At 41.8% G+C, this 17,214-nt stretch overlaps 2 protein-coding genes across 3 annotated transcripts in view; both read left to right on the forward strand.

Annotated features, from left to right (window-relative positions):
* The window catches only part of LOC309566332 (signal transducer and activator of transcription 5B), a 517,032-nt gene extending 512,976 nt beyond the window's left edge, over positions 1-4,056 (forward strand). For both annotated transcript variants that reach the window (XM_082271444.1, XM_082271445.1), the window contains 2 exons: positions 532-630; positions 3,469-4,056. In XM_082271444.1, the coding sequence (XP_082127570.1) occupies positions 532-630; positions 3,469-3,598 (229 nt within the window). In that variant the 3' untranslated portion in view covers positions 3,599-4,056. The remainder of the gene's footprint in view (positions 1-531; positions 631-3,468) is intronic.
* The window catches only part of GHDC (GH3 domain containing), a 409,562-nt gene that overhangs the window by 14,447 nt on the left and 377,901 nt on the right, over positions 1-17,214 (forward strand). The window lies entirely within an intron of this gene.

The raw sequence follows: 17,214 nt of genomic DNA on the forward strand, positions 1-17,214 counted from the left end.
CTGTTTTTTTTTTTTTTGTTTGTTTTGTTTTTTTATTGGTTGAGCCAGATGGACTCTTTTTTCAACCTGACTAACTATGTAATCGGCGTGGCAAAACCCCAACTCTCCTACTGGCTCCAAATCTGTGAATAGACCAGGGTTAAAGTGAGCAGGAGGGTTGAAGGCATTCTGGTGGCCACACTGATTACAGTTGCAAGCATTATTACATACAGTGGTTGAGACTCGTAGAACAGGTGACTTGCAGATTAATAATGAGGCACACAATTTACAATATATTTGAACAACTACAAATAAAATATATTAAAAAGTTAATATATATATATTGTATCTTGGGTAAGGTTCAGCTTCAGCGGTTACACTGGTAATAATCTCTTTTGCCTCTGTACGGTGTTCGATAGAGTACTGATGTTCAGGATGATTTTGGTGCTTCTTTGTGGCTCCAGTAGTTTACATTTCAACATCTGTATCATCAAATAGCAGTAAAGTTTTTGCTATCAGCATGTGTAACTCAGCCATTCTTCTTTTTGTAAGGTTTGTTGCTTCTGATGTCATCCCAGCAAACAGCTACATGGACCAGGCACCTTCCCCTGCAGTTTGTACCCAATCACACTATAATCTTTACCCACAAAAGTGAGTATCTTTCATATTACATAAAAAAAATAAGTTGCTGCTAAGTGTAATGACTATTTAATGTAGTTGGACAAGGAAAACAAACCCTGTTTCCCTCTGTAATTGAATTGCTGTTGAAAGGGTCACATGGATTGAGTATAGTTCTACAAAAAAATATGAATGTCCATTCTGTTCTGTTTAACACACGTGGAAGATGGGAGTGAAAGGTCTGTGCCAGGTTTGCCATTATTCTATGTGAATCATCCTGGCAAAGACTGCACCCCGTCTTCATCTCTGTGTAGATAACTGAGCTCATACTGATTGGAGGGTTCTAGCTCTGGTTTAGCAGAGGGTAGGTTAGACTTTTGCTGAGAGAGACGACCGCTTTGACAAGCAGAGAAAGGATTCTGCACAGCATGCTGGCAGGGGACAGGCTTTTCTACGCAAGATGTGGCTGCTTTCTAAAGAAAACAAATTGTAAGGCTTTGCACAGCTTTTGGTTTGACACATCTACATACCTCCTAACTTTTTGAGATGGGAACAAGGGAAACCTTTTAGCAAAAGTATGTAGGCATAGGAAACACCCCTTGTCATGCCCTCTTAACCACTTAAGCCCCGGAAGATTTTACCCCCTTCCTGACCAGGGCCTATTTTGCGATTCGGCACTGCGTGACTTTAATGGACAATTGCGCGGTCGTGCGACGCTGTACCTAAACAAATTTGACGTCCTTTTTTTCCCACAGAGCTTTCTTTTGGTGGTATTTGATCACCTGTGCGATTTTTACTTTTTGCGCTATAAACAAAAAAAGAGCGTCAATTTTGCAAAAATAACAATATTTTTCACATTTTTTATATGAAATTCCCAAAAAAAATTTAAAAATCAAAATGTTTTAACATTTTAGGCCAATTTGTTTAATGCTACATATGTTTGGTAAAAAAATAGCAAAAAGCGTATTTTCATTGGTTTGCGCAAAAGTTATTGCGTTTACTAACTAAGGGAAAGATTTTTGTTGTTTTTTTAGTAATAGCGGCAATCTGCGATTTTTTTTGCGGTACTGCGACATTGCGGGGGACAGATCGGACCCTTGACTGACATTTTTGACACTTTTGGGGTTACCAGTGACATTACTGCAGTAATCAGTGCTATACATATGCACTGTTACTGCAAAATGACACTGGCAGGGAAGGGGTTAACTTTATTGGGGAAGGAGGGGTTAAGTGTGTCCCTAGGGGCGTGTTTCTAACTGTGATTGGACATGGCTACTGGTGTAGGAACAGTGATCAACGGTCCTACATAGTAGAACCATATGATCACTATTCATACACGGGAGAATGACAGGTGGCTTGTTTACATTTGCCGCCTGCCTTTCTCCCTTCACGGCGGACGATCGCGAGTGACCGGCGGACATCGGGTCCGCCGGTCACACGCACTGACTTCCCAGGGACGGAGCCGGGGCGGGAGCGCGCCTCCGCGCGCACGCTATTGGCTCACAAGCAAGTGACAGGCTAGTGCCGTATATATACGTCACTTTGCCTGGCCGGGGCTGACTGCCGCAGTATATGTACTTGCGGCGGTCGGCATCCGGTTAAAGGATAATTATAAAAGATTGATTAGTTAAACCCAAAAGTGCATTTTTTTTTTACCATGGCTATTCCTTTATACTGGCTTTTGAAATTTACTAATGCAACAAGTTAGAAATTGTATGAAAGATTTAGCACTATGAAACCCTTTTTGAAAGATAAATAGTGTATTTTATATTCAACTATATTAATCAGACCAAAATGAGGGACAAATGAGGAGGATAGAGGGACTTTGTTCCAAATCAGGGACAGTTGGGAGCTATGCATCTGTTTAGCTCTTATGCTGAAAAAGAAACCATACAATTCTAGACAAGGAGCCAGCTTTCTTATATCTTTTCCTCTTCTATCCAGTACAGAAATGGTGATCCATTGTGATCATTAATTATTCTCTCCTTCAGACCTTTTGTGTATGAAAAGAGCACTGAGGGACTTCAGGACTTTAAAAATGTTTCCATGGCATGAGGCATAAAAGATAACCTTACTGAATTTTATTTTGCAGACAGGAGCCAAATAAGAGTGAACAAGCAGAAATCATAACCCCTTACCCTTTGTAATGTGCTACCTGAGGTTTATTGGTAGTTATGTGACTGTGGTTTGTGCTGTAACTCCTACTTAAATTGGTACTTCACTTTCTCAGTCAACACGGATTATTTTTTAATCCTTCTGCTGCTAGTTCAGTGTTTCTCAACTCCGGTCCTCAGGGCACACTAACAGGCCAGATTTTAAGTATTACCTTGGGGAGATGCAGACTAGAATACTGCAATCACTGAGCAGCAAATTATATCACCTGTGATGTATTTCAGTTTTCTTGCAAACCTGGCCTGTTAGTGTGCCCTTAAGGGCCGGAGCTGAGAAACACTGTTCTAGCGTTAGTAAATTGATAGGAATGTATACCATATCTCTTTGCTTTAAACTTTTTTTACTTTTCTTTAGTTACTTCCTGGTTCCCATGCCTAGGCAAAATATGTCATACATCCAAGGAGGGGAGGAGGGGCTTTGTCAGCTAAGCGCTGACTGCAAGCCTGAGCTGAGAGCAGATGGATTCCAGCAAGTAAATGCTACCTGAATCATCTGCCCTTACTCAAGATGGCCACTGCCAGAAAAGCTAGGGAGTGGTTTGCAAAGTGATTTCTCAGTAGACATGGATGGGGGAGTTTGCTTTGAATATCAAAGATGAATTAAATAGCACTTTTGGTTTGTGATGCTCAGATACAGTGTAGTTCTGTTTTAATGGCAGCAAAGTAGAATTGCCCTGATTGACTTTTTTTTTTTTTGCAGCCCTGACTCTGTTCTTGACCCTGATGGTGAGTTTGACCTAGATGACAGCATGGATGTGGCCCGACATGTTGAAGAGCTCTTACGGCGACCCCTGGATAACAGCCAGTGGATACCCCATGCTCAGTCCTGACTCCCCTCCCCCCTGACTCTGCACTGCCTCCAGTAATCAAAATGTGAATTGTTTTCACAAAAAAATTCATTTTGGTATTTTGTGCATGGTGATGAGTAGTTTTTTTTTTTTCTTTGTTCTATGGTACCTTTTGTCACAAAAAAAAAAGTATCTTTACTTGCTTTCTCCTCCCCTGTTCCCTGTTGAAGCTAATTTTCTTTGGGGGATTTAGTCCTAGTGTTAGTGTAACTCTTTTGCTTCCTGAGAGGTCTGTGAAATATTGAAAAGAGGTAAGCTGAAGGTGCCACAATCTTTGCAAGGCCCCATATACACAAAGTGTTATAAGGGGTGTTCAGCAAACATTTCTGATGCCCAATGTGTGCCCCCAGACACTGGCCAAAAAAGCGTATTGTTCTGGATGATCAATGCACACAATTTAGCCAAATGCTTGCCTCACATTGCTCTGCATCACTTTATAGGTAAAATCGCCAGCAGCATTTCAGCTGCTCGGCAGAATGTGGCCAGGAACCCCCACAGAGGTGCTGGAATTACTTCCACAGTGAGAATGAGGCCTATGTGCCTTGACAGAAGTTTAAGCTAAATGTCATTCATGTTTACCTTGCTATATATGTAGAATATTCTCTGCATCTGAGCCTCGGCTTGAAAATTGTAGAAATATAAAAGAGAGATAATATAAATAAACCCTATATAGGCTTATGCAGCATTTTAAAATAATTTAATATTAAATATCAACATATAGAATTTTATATATATATGGCAAAATACAAACCTAGAAAAAAAGGTTTGCTTACCTAGTCTGAGAATCAATTGAAGTTTAGCATCTAGGAAAATCTCAGTTAATGAGGCAGAAGTGTCATACAAGTGCCAACAGCCATGGGCAGTCATAGAGGAACTGTCCTCTTCAGCACATTTCAAATGTTGCATCGTGTCTCATTAATGTTTAGTTGCAGCAGGGCTAGGTTGGACTTCGATTTTATTTTAATACCCAGGTGAGTAAAAGAATTTGCCCCACCTGGGCAGGGGGACAAAATGGAGCTGGTGTTAGTAGGCAGACATATATATATATATATATATATATATACATACATACATACACACACATACATACACATACATACACACACCCTTGAAAAAGTATTCATACCCCTTCAAATGTACCACATTTTGTAATGTTACAACCAAAAACGTAAATGTATTTTTTGGAATTTTATGTGATCGACCAACACAAAGTGGCACATATTTGTGAAGTAGAAGCAAAATGATAAATGGTTTTAAAAATTTTTACAAATGAATATGTGAAAAGTATGGCGTGCATTTGTATTCAGCCCCCCCGAGTCAATACTTTGTAGACTCAGCTGCAATTCTTTTTGGGTATGTCTCTACCAGATTTGCACATATATGAGAGAGTGACATTTTTGCCCATTCTTCTTTGCAAAATAGCTCAAGCTCTGTCAGATTGGATGGAGAGCGTCTGTTAACAGCCATTTTTAAGTCTTGCCACAGATTCTCAATTGGATTTAGGTCTGGACTTTGACTAGGCCATTCTAACACATGAAGATGCTTTGATAAACCATTCCGTTGTATCTCTGGCTGTATGTTTTGGGTCGTTGTCCTCCTGGAAGGTGAACCCCAGTCTCAAGTCTTTTGCAGACTCTAACAGGTTTTCTTCTATCATTACCCTGTATTTAGCTTCCCTTTCCCTGCTGAAGAAAAGCATCCCCATAACATGATGCTGCCACCACGTTTCATAGTGGGTATGGTGTGTTCAGGGTGATTGTGCAGTGTTAATTTTCTGCCACACATAGTGTTTTGCTTTTAGGACAAAAGGTCAATTTTAGTCTCATCTGTCTAGAGCACATTCTTCCACATAGTTGCTGTGTTCCCCACATGGCTTCTTGAAAACAGGACTTCTTATGGCTTTCTTCCTGCCACTCTTCCATAAAAGCCACATTTGCGGAGTGCACGACTAAAGCCCCGTACACACGTGCAGATTGTCGGCCGAACGATCGGCCGTCTTTTGTCCCCGGGCTGTCGTGTCCGCTGAAAAGTGCAAAAGACTGCACACGAATTTTGTCCGCCAACAACAGCCGACTGCAGAAGTGATGTCATGTGATGGATAACTTTCCCTGTTTTTTTTTTCTTTTCTGAGCATGCCCAGTCTTGCAAATCTGCTGTCTGTCGGCCGAAATCTGTACTGACTGGCGAACAATCGGCCGTTCTGGTGTCGGCATACAAAAATTTTAATGCTTGCACGACAGATTCTGTTCGGCTGAAAGTGCGCTGTCGGCTGTCGGAAGCATCATACTAACAAGCTGAAAATCGGCCGATCGGTCGTCGGCCAAATCTTTTCGGCCGACAATCTGCACGTGTGTACGGGCCTTTATAGTTGTCCTGTGGACAGATTCTCCAACCTGAGCTGTGGATCTCAGCAGCTCCTCCAGAGTTACTATGGGCCTCTTGGCTGCTTCTCTGATTAATGATCTCCTTGCCCAGCTAGTCAGTTTAGGTGGACGGCCATCTCTTGGTAGGTTTGGAGTTGTGCCATACTCTTTCCATTTTCAGGTGATGATTTGAACAGTGCTCCGGGAGATGTTCAAAGCTTGGGATATTTTTTATAACCTAACCCTTACTTCTCTACAACTTTATCCCTGACCTGTCTGGTGTGTTCCTTGGCCTTCATGATGCTGTTTGTTCACTAAGGTTCTCTAAATAACCTCTGAGGGCTTCACAGAACAGCTGTATTTATACTGAGAATAAATTACACACAGGTGGACTCTATTTACTAATTTGGTGACTTCTGAAGGCAATTGGTTCCACTAGATTTTAGTTAAGGTATCAAAGTAAAGGGGCCGAATACAAATGCATGCCACACTTTTCAGGTATTTATTTGTAAAATAATTTAAATCATTTTTCACTTTCCTTTTACGTTTCTGGTTGTAACATTACAAAATGTGTAAAATTTCAAGGCTCTGTATGTGTGTGTGTATATATATATATATACATACACACACACACACACACACACACACAGTATCTCAAAGGTGAGTACACCCCTTACATTTTTGTAAATATTTTATTATATTTTTTCATGTGACAACACTGAAGAGGTGACACCGTTCTACAATGTAAAGCAGTGAGTGTACAGCTTGTATAACAGTGTAAATTTGCTGTCATCTCAAAATAACTCCACACACAGCCATTAATGTCTAAAGAGCTGGCAACAAAAGTGAGTACACCCCTAAGTGAAAATGTCCAAATTGGGCCCAAAGCATCAATATTTTGTGTGGCCACCATTATTTTCCAGCACTGCTTTTATCCTCCTGGGCATGGAGTTCACCAGAGCTTTAAAGATTGCCACTGGAGTCCTCTTCCACTCCTTCATGATGACATCATGGAGCTGGTGGATGTTAGAGACCTTGCGCTAGGGCTGAACGATAGTCGATGTGATATCGACTATCGTGCTGTGGGCGTGGACAATTATCACATCGCCGAAGATAACGATGTAAGGCATTAGGCAGGGAGAAGTCGGGATGACTAAGACCCCGTTCACACTGGGGCGACCTGGTCGCCTGCCATAGAGAAGCTGTGGACCCGTTCTAATAGGAGGGACACAAGTCGCTCCGACTTAGAAAAAGGGTCCGGAGCTTCTTTGGGGCGACCTGCATTGACTTCAATGTTATGAAGTCCGTGCCGGCCGCTCCGAGGTCGCGGTGCGAGCTGCGCGCCGCGACTTGTGAGGTCGCCCCAGCAAGTCGGATCGCCCCAGTGTGAACGGGGTCTCACAGTCTTTGTAGCAGAACAGAGCCAACATCCGTCCCACATGTTCAGTCTGCCTGCCAGCAGCTAGCTTAGTTCTCCAGCTGATGGTAATATGATCCTAGAGTGAGGAGCTCAGCTCCTCCCTGTAACCAATCAGCGGCTCCCCCAGCACACTGACACTGAAGAACTGGAAACAGTAACAGTTCAGAGTGAAGAGTCGAGTCAGTACGTGTGGGACTGGACGGATGTCATGTGTTATTCTACCTCCTGCCACCACTGAGTCCTGACTGTGCCTAATCCACACAGACTGTCACTGTCAATCCCTACAATAACATTAACCCTGGCCTGCCCTGGCTGTATGGTGCAATCTGCAATTACAATCAGAAGAAGGCTGCCCTGCTGCAATACTTCCATTATTTCCTCTCAATATCGCAATATATATCGTTGGGAAAAAAAATATTGCAATGTACTTTTTTCCAATATCGTGCAGCCCTACCTTGCGCTACTCCACCTTCCTTTGGAGGATGCCCCACAGATGCTCAATAGGGTATAGGTCTGGAGACCTGCTTGGCCAGTCCATCACCCTTACCCTCAGCTTCTTTAGCAAGGCGGTGGTCGTCTTGGAGGTGTGTTTTGGGTCATTATCTTGTACACTCCCACCACCAGGCTTGACTGTAGGCAAGATACAGTTGTCTTTGAACTCCTCAACTGGTTGCTACCACACACGCTTAACAACATCTGAACCAAGTAAGTTTATCTTGGTCTCATCAGACCACAGGACATGGTTCCAGTAATCCATGTCCTTAGTCTGCTTGTCTTGAGTAAATTGTTTGCAGGGTTTCTTGTGCATCATCTTTAGAAGAGGCTTCCTTCTGGGACTACAGCCATGCAGACCAATTTGATGCAGTGTGCAGCGTATGGTCAGAGCACTGACAGGCTGCCCCCCTCCCCCCTTCAACCTCTGCAGCAATGCTGGCAGCCCTCATACATCTATTTCCCAAAGACAACCTCTGGATATGACGCTGAGCACGTGCACTCAACTTCTTTAACGGACCATGGCGAGGCCTGTTCTGAGTGGAACCTGTCCTGTTAAAACGCTGTATGGTCATGGCCATTGTGCTGCAGCTCAGTTTCAGGGTCTTAGCAGTCTTCTTTGCCATGAGGTGCCATATTGAACTTCCAGTGACCAGTATGAGAGTCACATGACACTGGGGAGGGAAAATGGCTAAGTGGGCACAATTTGGACATTTTCACTTAGGGGTGTACTCACTTTTGTTGCCAGTGGCTTAGACATAATGGCTGTGTGGTGAGTTATTTTGAGGGGACAGCAAATGTACACTGTTATGCAAGCTGTACACTCCTTTACATTGTAGCAAAGTGTCATTTCTTCAGTGTTGTCACTTGAAAAGATATAATAAAATATTTTCAAAAATGTGAGGGGTGTACTTACTTTTGTGAGATACTGTATATATTATGCATGTATCTTCCCCAGTGATATTTTCCCTCCTTAGATGGTGAGCAAGGATAGTGTTCAACAAACACTAAAAATACCTGCCCTGGAACCTCCAGTTTGGTTGCTTCATCCAAGTGCAGATTACCAGCTACATTGTCACCTTAAAAGGCGCATGTTGTCATTAAAAATGATTTCCACTGTTCTGCTGAGACAACTTTTTTTTGTGATCATCTATGTTGCCAGTTGGCTAAAACAGTCACAAGGCAGTTGAGAGAAAAGAATGAAATGTTAGAACTGTAGAAAGTTGTTAGAGAGAGAACCTTTAGCTCCCTTAAAAGGAATCTGTTATGCAGGCTATTCCCCATCTCAGTAGCGGTTTCCACCTACCATATGGCCCAAACCTGGAAAGTGGTGCGATTTCCAGGGCAGGTTTGCCACTATGTGTGAAATAACAGCACTTTCATGCATCGAGCAGTGGCAGCCTGGCAATGGCAAGTAACCACCAGGTTGTTTGCTATCTTAACTCCTTCAAGTGGAATTCCAGGCTAGATCTAACCAAACCTAAAATGTCTCCCTCCACCCTTCCAACTACTAGAAGGAAGATGCTTAAACTTACCTATTCTCAGGATGCTCCAGTCTGGTCATGTGATCTCCCCAGCGACCACCTTCAGGGGAGAGGAGAGAGAACTGATAATGAATGGAATGCCTGGGCAGGCTTACTACGGGGCATCCACTGTCGGCTGGCCATCCTTTCCTATGTAGCCAGCTGCAGGGAGGTGATCACGTGACCAGAGTGCCCTTAGAGTTGGTGTCTATAAGCATCATATTTATTATGCAGGGTAGGTGGGAGCGATTTTAAGCTTGGATAGATCTAGCCTAGAATTCCAATTTAAATCTAAACTGGTCAGAACTTTTGCTATAGGTGACATCAGCTTCTTTGTTTTTCCATAAAACAAATGCTGATTTTGTAGCTTTGCGGAGCATTACTTTGATGCAGTTCTTTGTAAAACCACTGGTTCCTTGAGATTGGCAGGAGGTGCAAACTTTAAACAGTGGGAGATAGAACTCCTATTTACTGCTGAGAAAATCTTTTATGTCTTGGAAAAGGGCTGCTGCTTTAAATGTATGGTGTGTAGGAAGTGTGATAAAGAATTCTGTAACTCCACATTCATTTTTGTTGTCTCAAACACTCACAGTATATCAGGAGAATTTACACATCCTGCATGCACAACTGTTTAAATTTTTTGTGGCTCGCGCAACATTAAAACAGCCATTTTGTCATAAATAGTAACAAATAACATGCATTAGGAGAAGTGTCATTCTCTTAGAGCCGGTTCACACTGAGGCGACACGACTTTGGGGGGGCGACCTGTGAAGTTGCGTGCACCGCGACTTTGGCGCTACTTGCAGGGACTTCACATAATGGAAGTCTATGCAAGTCTCTCCGAGGTCGCCCCAAAGTAGTACAGGACCCTTTTTCTAAGTCGGAGCGACTTGTGTCGCTCCTATTAGAACGGGTCCTGTACTACTCAATGGACCGCGACCGACCACGACTTGTCAGGCTGACAAGTCGCAGCAGTGTGAATGGGCTCTCAATGTCATCAAAGCACACGAGGGAAATCATCCACTTATTTAATATGCTGAAATGTAACAAAGGACTGTAGAGGTCTTCTGGTCTCACTGCTACTCAGTGGGGTTTGTACGCTCTATCTTCTCTGATAGCAAAAGTTTGTGTGTTCCTCTCATGCATCTATACAACATTGTGTTTATGCCCTGTAGTGGTGTGTGACATTTAGTCAGGTCATATAGTGCTCCTTTGTGGAGTAAATAAAATTAGGGAATGTACTCACCAAGCATGATAATACTGCATCAGAGAAGGAACCGTATCAAGAGGGGGACATGTCATGCCATGGATTAGGTTCCTAGCTATTATTTCTTTCTCAAAAGACTATCTGTAAGGCTAATACTTTGCATTCACCCATAGTGTTCAAAGATTAACCACAGTTATTCTTCGCTTCAGATCTCAAAACTATGTTTTTTTTAGGACTTGATAATAATTTTGCTTGGGTGATTTATTCAGCCTTACTGAATCAGTAATTACCACTACTGTTCCCATGGAGAAAAATCTTCAAATCATGATAGGTTGAGGTACTTGAGGATCATGGTTGAGAAATGCATGTAAATCAGATTATTACATAATAATGGATAGTAGTGGACAGTGTACACAGACCGATCTTTCACCTAAAAAGAATTATTATACATGATATACATAGAACACCAAAACCCCATCTAGACTGCTGAACTTCCCCAAGACCCATCTTTACAAATGGAAAGAAAGAACTTCTCTAGATCTCAGCGGGCCATGGCAGGCTACTATTAAGCCATACTATAGTCCTATTAGATTGTGCTTAATGTATATTTTATATCACCTACAATTTAAGTGCAAAGGTTTTAATATATAATCTGAGGTAATGTAACAATTAAATACATCTAAATAATAAATATGAATTTACTTAGGAAGTGTTTGGAAACTGCGCTACGTCCATATTCAGTTTTAGCGGCTGAACAGACATGTACATTTCCTTGTCAGCCATTACAGATAACTCTGACTGTATACAGTATTTGACTCTCTTTTGGGAGATAATGAGCCAAGGTAACTTGGGCTGTATACAGCGCTTTGGCTTTGCCTAAGGAGTTAATAAACTGGAACAGCCTTTGTCTACAAGTGCAGAGTATGAACATATGGACAAAGCTGTTTTGTGGGACCTAAGGATTAAGCGCCCATTCAGACTGGTGCGACACTTGCTGGGGCGACCTGTGAAGTCGACTTGCAGGGACTTCATATAATTGAAGTCAATTCAAGTCGCCTCCAGGTCGCCCCAAAGTAGTACAGGACCCTTTTTCTAAGTGTGTCGCTCCTATTAGAACGGCTCCTGTACTATGCAATGGCGAGCGACCGACCCTGACTTGTCTGCCTGACAAGTCGCGCTAGTGTGAATGGACCCTGAACCTGTTTTGTTTACTAGTGCAGTGGACACTATGTATTAAGTATTGATAGATGATTATAACAGGTCTACTATAAACGAATGTTTCTATTGCCTTTTTTGGAAATCTTTATGGTTGCTGCCAGCAAATTTCAGGGAATTATTGCTACACCACATTTGTTCTTTATAAAATGCTCCTTTTGCACATTGATAAACCTTGAGCCTCACCCAACCATGTGTGCATGCACTTTCATTGTACTATAAAAAAAAACCATGAAGAATGTCCTGAACTAGTTTGGTAACCTGAAACAACCATATAGCAAGCTCGGTCAGTGAGTCCCATGGGGTGGAAATCAGTGCTGATAATTACTGTCCCCCAGGTTAAGAGCCATTTTCCTTCAACCCTGTACACTGATTGGTACCTGTCAGCTGTCATCCATAGACTTTCCACTGTGCAAGCATGCTGCATTTTAGCCTAAAACTATTTGAGTACTCGCCAAAATCTCTGAATTTATTATTATTTTTTTTATTATTCCCAACATAATTATATGTTTTTAGTGTATAGGTCATTTTAGGAACCAAGGCCTTCATATTACCAGCTACTGGAAGGATATTTAAAGCTTTGTATGTTAAATTAGCAGGAGAATGGGATGCTGAGACAGCATTCATCCTTCAGTGTTGTGTGTTTTTTTTTTTTTTTATTGGGGGGTTGACCATTAAAAAGGGTTGTTTTTGTTTAGTTTAGAGGCCTTGATATTTCCATAATTGTGCTAGGTCCCTTTACTGTTATTGCAGATTGTTTATGGGCTTTGGCCATTACGTTTGATCAGTCACTGCCTCACCCCGTCATATACGTGCCTTTCTTTCTATACAATGATTATTTATTGTATAACCAGGGATATTTGACAAGAAGCCCCCACATCTTTCCCCTCATGACTGGTGCATCAATTTGCACTGTTCCACCAAAAACAGATGCCGTCACATCATTGTAGCCAACAGGCTGCTGAAATTCACGTCATAATTTCACTGGGCCAAAAACAATAGCACAACCCCATCATTTTGTCAGTAGTTGTGTTCTTTTTTCTGCTACTGTGTGTATATGTATATATAATAATTATGGTTGCAGGTTTATGACAGGAGGGCTTTTACGCGAGTACCAGTCAAATAAATTCTGTTTTTACCCGTTAGTACTCTACTATTTAGTTTAAAACATTATAAAATTATGTCAGTTTGTACCATTTTATTAGGAAAAGCCAAAAATGTACTAGGCCACATTATACCCCCACCGCAGGCCAGTAATCAGGGAAATCTGGAATGTTCCATTTAGCCGGGGGGGGGGGGGGTAGGGCAACGTCAACCAGTTCTCATCTCTGTGCTGTCACAAAGTCTCAATCCTATCCGATTCCTCACCTTCATAACTCATGCGTTTTGTTCCTCACGGTTTTTATTGTTGTACAGTGATTTTAAAAGAAAAGAATAAAAAAAAATGGTAAGAAAAAAAAAAACAGCACTCAGGACATAGATATAAATATGTACATATATATCTTTTTACAGCTCTCAGTATACGATACAAGATGTTTTTTGAATGTTGGATTTTTATCTAAGGTTACGACAGAGACCGAGAAATGCTATATTTACACAACAAGCAAGATAATATAACAGTAAAACAATCTCAGCGGACCTTTTTAGTTTTATGGGCTACCACTGTTTGTTAAATGTGGTTAGGTGTGCCTTAATGAAGCAGAAATTCATACCTCCTCGCCAATACCATGTAAAACTATCCCCGAATACATTGTTTTCCCTCTTCAATGGCAATTTCAGTATGGCTGCCACAGTGTTCAAAGATTATGTACAAAGGGGAGAAATATTTCTGTTTTACCAGGACAACAAAGGCTTATCCAAAAATCAACGCACATTTAAAACAAGAATTTCATACAGGTTACAGACATAGCCACTTGTTAGCTGTACGTTGGTCAACATGTATTGTAGTGATGAAATGTTTTATATTTCTTATTTGTCGTCTTTTTTAGCTGGTGGGTGGATGCAAGCTGTGCCTCCTGCTGCTACCCTAGGGAATAGTTTTTCTTGCTTTAATATTTCTTTACTAACATTTTTCAAGTTTTATTTTTCCTGCTCTGAATGTTTAAAACATATCGGCTTCCTCCTTGTTTTTATTTCCCAATTATTTGCTTGACCTTTGCTCTTAATGTGTTTATCCCTCCCTCCTCTAGTGGCTCTTTAATTCTGCAGTTTAAAATGTGTGTATTGTGCATCTGTGACTTTTATTTTGGAAATAAATTGTATTTTCCATCATGAAATAAATAATTTCGTTATGAGTTTTTGTCTTTTTATTGACTGGTTTGTTTGTTTTTTTACATTTTTCTGCACCTTTAAGAGCCGGTTCACACTGAGGCGATCCGACTTCGGGGGGCGACCTGTGAAGTCGCGTGCACCGCTGTGCACTGCGACTTTGGCGCGACTTGCAGGGACTTCACATAATGGAAGTCTATGCAAGTCGCTCCCAGGTCGCCCCAAAAGTAGTACAGGACCCTTTTTCTAAGTCGGAGCGACTTGTGTCGCTCCTATTAGAACGGGTCCTGTACTACTCAATGGACCGCGACTTCTCAGTCTGAATGGGCTCTTAGTGTTTATACTGTTCACAAAGAGCAGGGTAGGCTGAATAAATTCTTTGTGCAGTGCCTCTTTACAACATACAGCCCAACAGGTAGCTTTGTGGGTAGTTGCAGTCCCAGGTTACTGGTAATCTACAGTATCTCGCAAAAGTGAGTACACCCCTCACATTTTTGTAAATATTTTATTATATCTTTTCATGTGACAACACTGAAGAAATGACACTTTGTTACAATGTAAAGTAGTGAGTGTACAGCTTGTATAACAGTGTAAATTTTCTGTCCGCTCAAAATATTCAACACACAGCCATTAATGTCTAAACCGCTGATAACAAAAGTGAGTACACACCCCTATTTGAAAATGTTCAAATTGGGCCCAAAGTGTCAATATTTTGTGTGGCCACCATTATTTTCCAGCACCTTAACCCTCTTGGGCATGGAGTTCACCAGAGCTTCACAGGTTGCCACTGGAGTGCTCTTCCACTTTCCACTTCTACCATTAAGACATCACAGAGCTGGTGGATGTTAGAGACCTTGCGCTCTTCCACCTTCCATTTGAGGATGCTCAATAGGGTTTAGGTCTGTAGATATGCTTGGCCAGTCCATCACCTTTACCCTCCGATTTTTTTAGCAAGGCAGTGGTCGTCTTGGAGGTGTGTTTGGGGTCGTTATCAAGTTGGAATACTGCCCTTCGGTCCAGTCTCCAAACTGAGGGAATCATGCTCTGCTTCAGTATGTCACAGTACATGTTGGCATTCATGGTTCCCTCAATGAACTATAGCTTGCCAGTGCCGGTGTTCTAAAATTTCGCCGGACCCGTGAAAATTCCGGACCCTCGTCACTTCCGGTGACGCTCCGTCACCACCAGCTGGTGCGAGCCCCGGTGCGCATGCGCACAAGAAATTTTCCAGGTTCGATGAAATTTTAAGACTTATGAACAGCTGACTGAGAGGAGGAGGGGCTGAGGTGGGACGCACACACCGCCGCGGGAAAATTTTACAACACCGCCGCGTCATCGAGCAAGGAACATGTTGCAGAGCTGACTTAGAAGAGGCGGGAAGGAAGTGAATACTCAATTTACTAAATAGTAATGATAAAAAAAAAAAACAACATTTTTTATCATTACTATTTAGTATGAGTATTCACTTCCTTCCCGCCTCCTCTAAGTCAGCTCTGCAACATGTTCCTTGCTCGATGACGCGGCGGTGTTGTAAGTCTTAAAATGTAATCTGACCTGGAAAATTTCTTGTGCGCATGCGCACCAGGGCTCGCACCAGCTGGTTGTGACGGGAGCGTCACCGGAAGTGATGAGGGTCCGGAATTTTCACGGGTCCGACTAAATTTTAGAACACCGGCAGCACTCATGCAGCTCCAGACCATGCCTGACTGTAGGCAAGACACACTTGTCTTTGTACTTCTCACCTGGTTTCCGCCACACACGTTTGACACAATCTGCACCAAATAAGTTTATCTTGGTCTCATTAGACTACAGGACATGGTTCCAGTAATGGTTCCATGTCCTTAGTCTGCGTGTCTTTAGCAAACAGTTTTTTGGGCTTTCTTGTGCATCATCTTTAGAAGAGGCTTCCTTCTGGGATGACAGCAGACCAATTTGATGGGGTGTATGGTCTGAGCACTGACAGGCTGACCCCCAACCCTTCAACCTCTGCAGCAATGCTGGCAGCACTCATATGTCTGTTTCCCAAAGACATCCTCTGGATATGATGCTGAGCTTGTGCACTAAACTTCTTTGGTTGACCATGACGAGACCTGTCCTGGTAAACCACGGTATGGTCTTGGCGACCATGCTGTAGCTCATTTTTAGGGTCTTGGCAATCTTCTTATAGCTTAGGCCATCTTTATGTAGAGCAACAATTCTTTTTTTTCAGATCCTCTGAGATTTCTTTGCCATGAGGTGCCATGTTGAGCTTCCAGTGACACCTGCTCCTCATTCACACCTGAGACCTTGTAACACTAACGAGTCGCATGAAGTTAGGGAGGGAAAATTGCTAATTGGGCCCAATTTGGACATTTTCACTTGGGGTGTACTCGCTTTTGTTGCCAGCGGTGTAGACATTAATGGTTATGTGTTATTTTGAGGGGACAGCAAATTTACACTGTTATACAAGCTGTACACTCACTACTTTACATTGTAGCAAAGTGTCATTTCTTCAGTGTTGTCACATGAAAATATATAAAATATTTACAAAAATGTGAGGAGAGTACTCACTTTTGTGAGATACTGTAATTTTCATAATTTTCTTCCTATGTATTCCCATAAATAGTTAAAGAAAGACACAGGTCCATCCAGTTCAACCTACCAAAAAACAAAAAAAAAAAAACAAAACAAACCAAAAACCTCTATGTACACTATCCTTTTCCCACAATAGAAGGCAAAAAAAAAAAAAACATAACTACCTCAGGCCTGGAAGGGTTTACCCCCTTCATGACCAGGGCATTTTTTGCTATTCAGCACGGTGCAACTTTAACTGGCAATTGCACAGTCATGCAACACTGTATGCAAAGTAAATTTTTATTATTTTTTTCACACAAATAGTGCTTTTTTTAATGGTATTTGATTGCCATTGTGTTTTTTTTATTTTTTTGTGCCATAAACGAAAAAAAAAAAGACGCTATATTTTACTTTGTTATAAAACGTATCCAATAAAATCAAATTTTGTCATAAATTTAGGCGACGTGTCGTCTGCTACATGACTTTGGTAAAAGAAAAGCCCAATAAGTGTATATGATTTGGTTTGTAAAAAGGTAAAGGCATCTACAAACTATGGT

This window comes from Pelophylax lessonae (assembly GCF_965119305.1).
Source record: "Pelophylax lessonae genome assembly, chromosome: 11".
Lineage (NCBI taxonomy): Eukaryota > Metazoa > Chordata > Amphibia > Anura > Ranidae > Pelophylax > Pelophylax lessonae.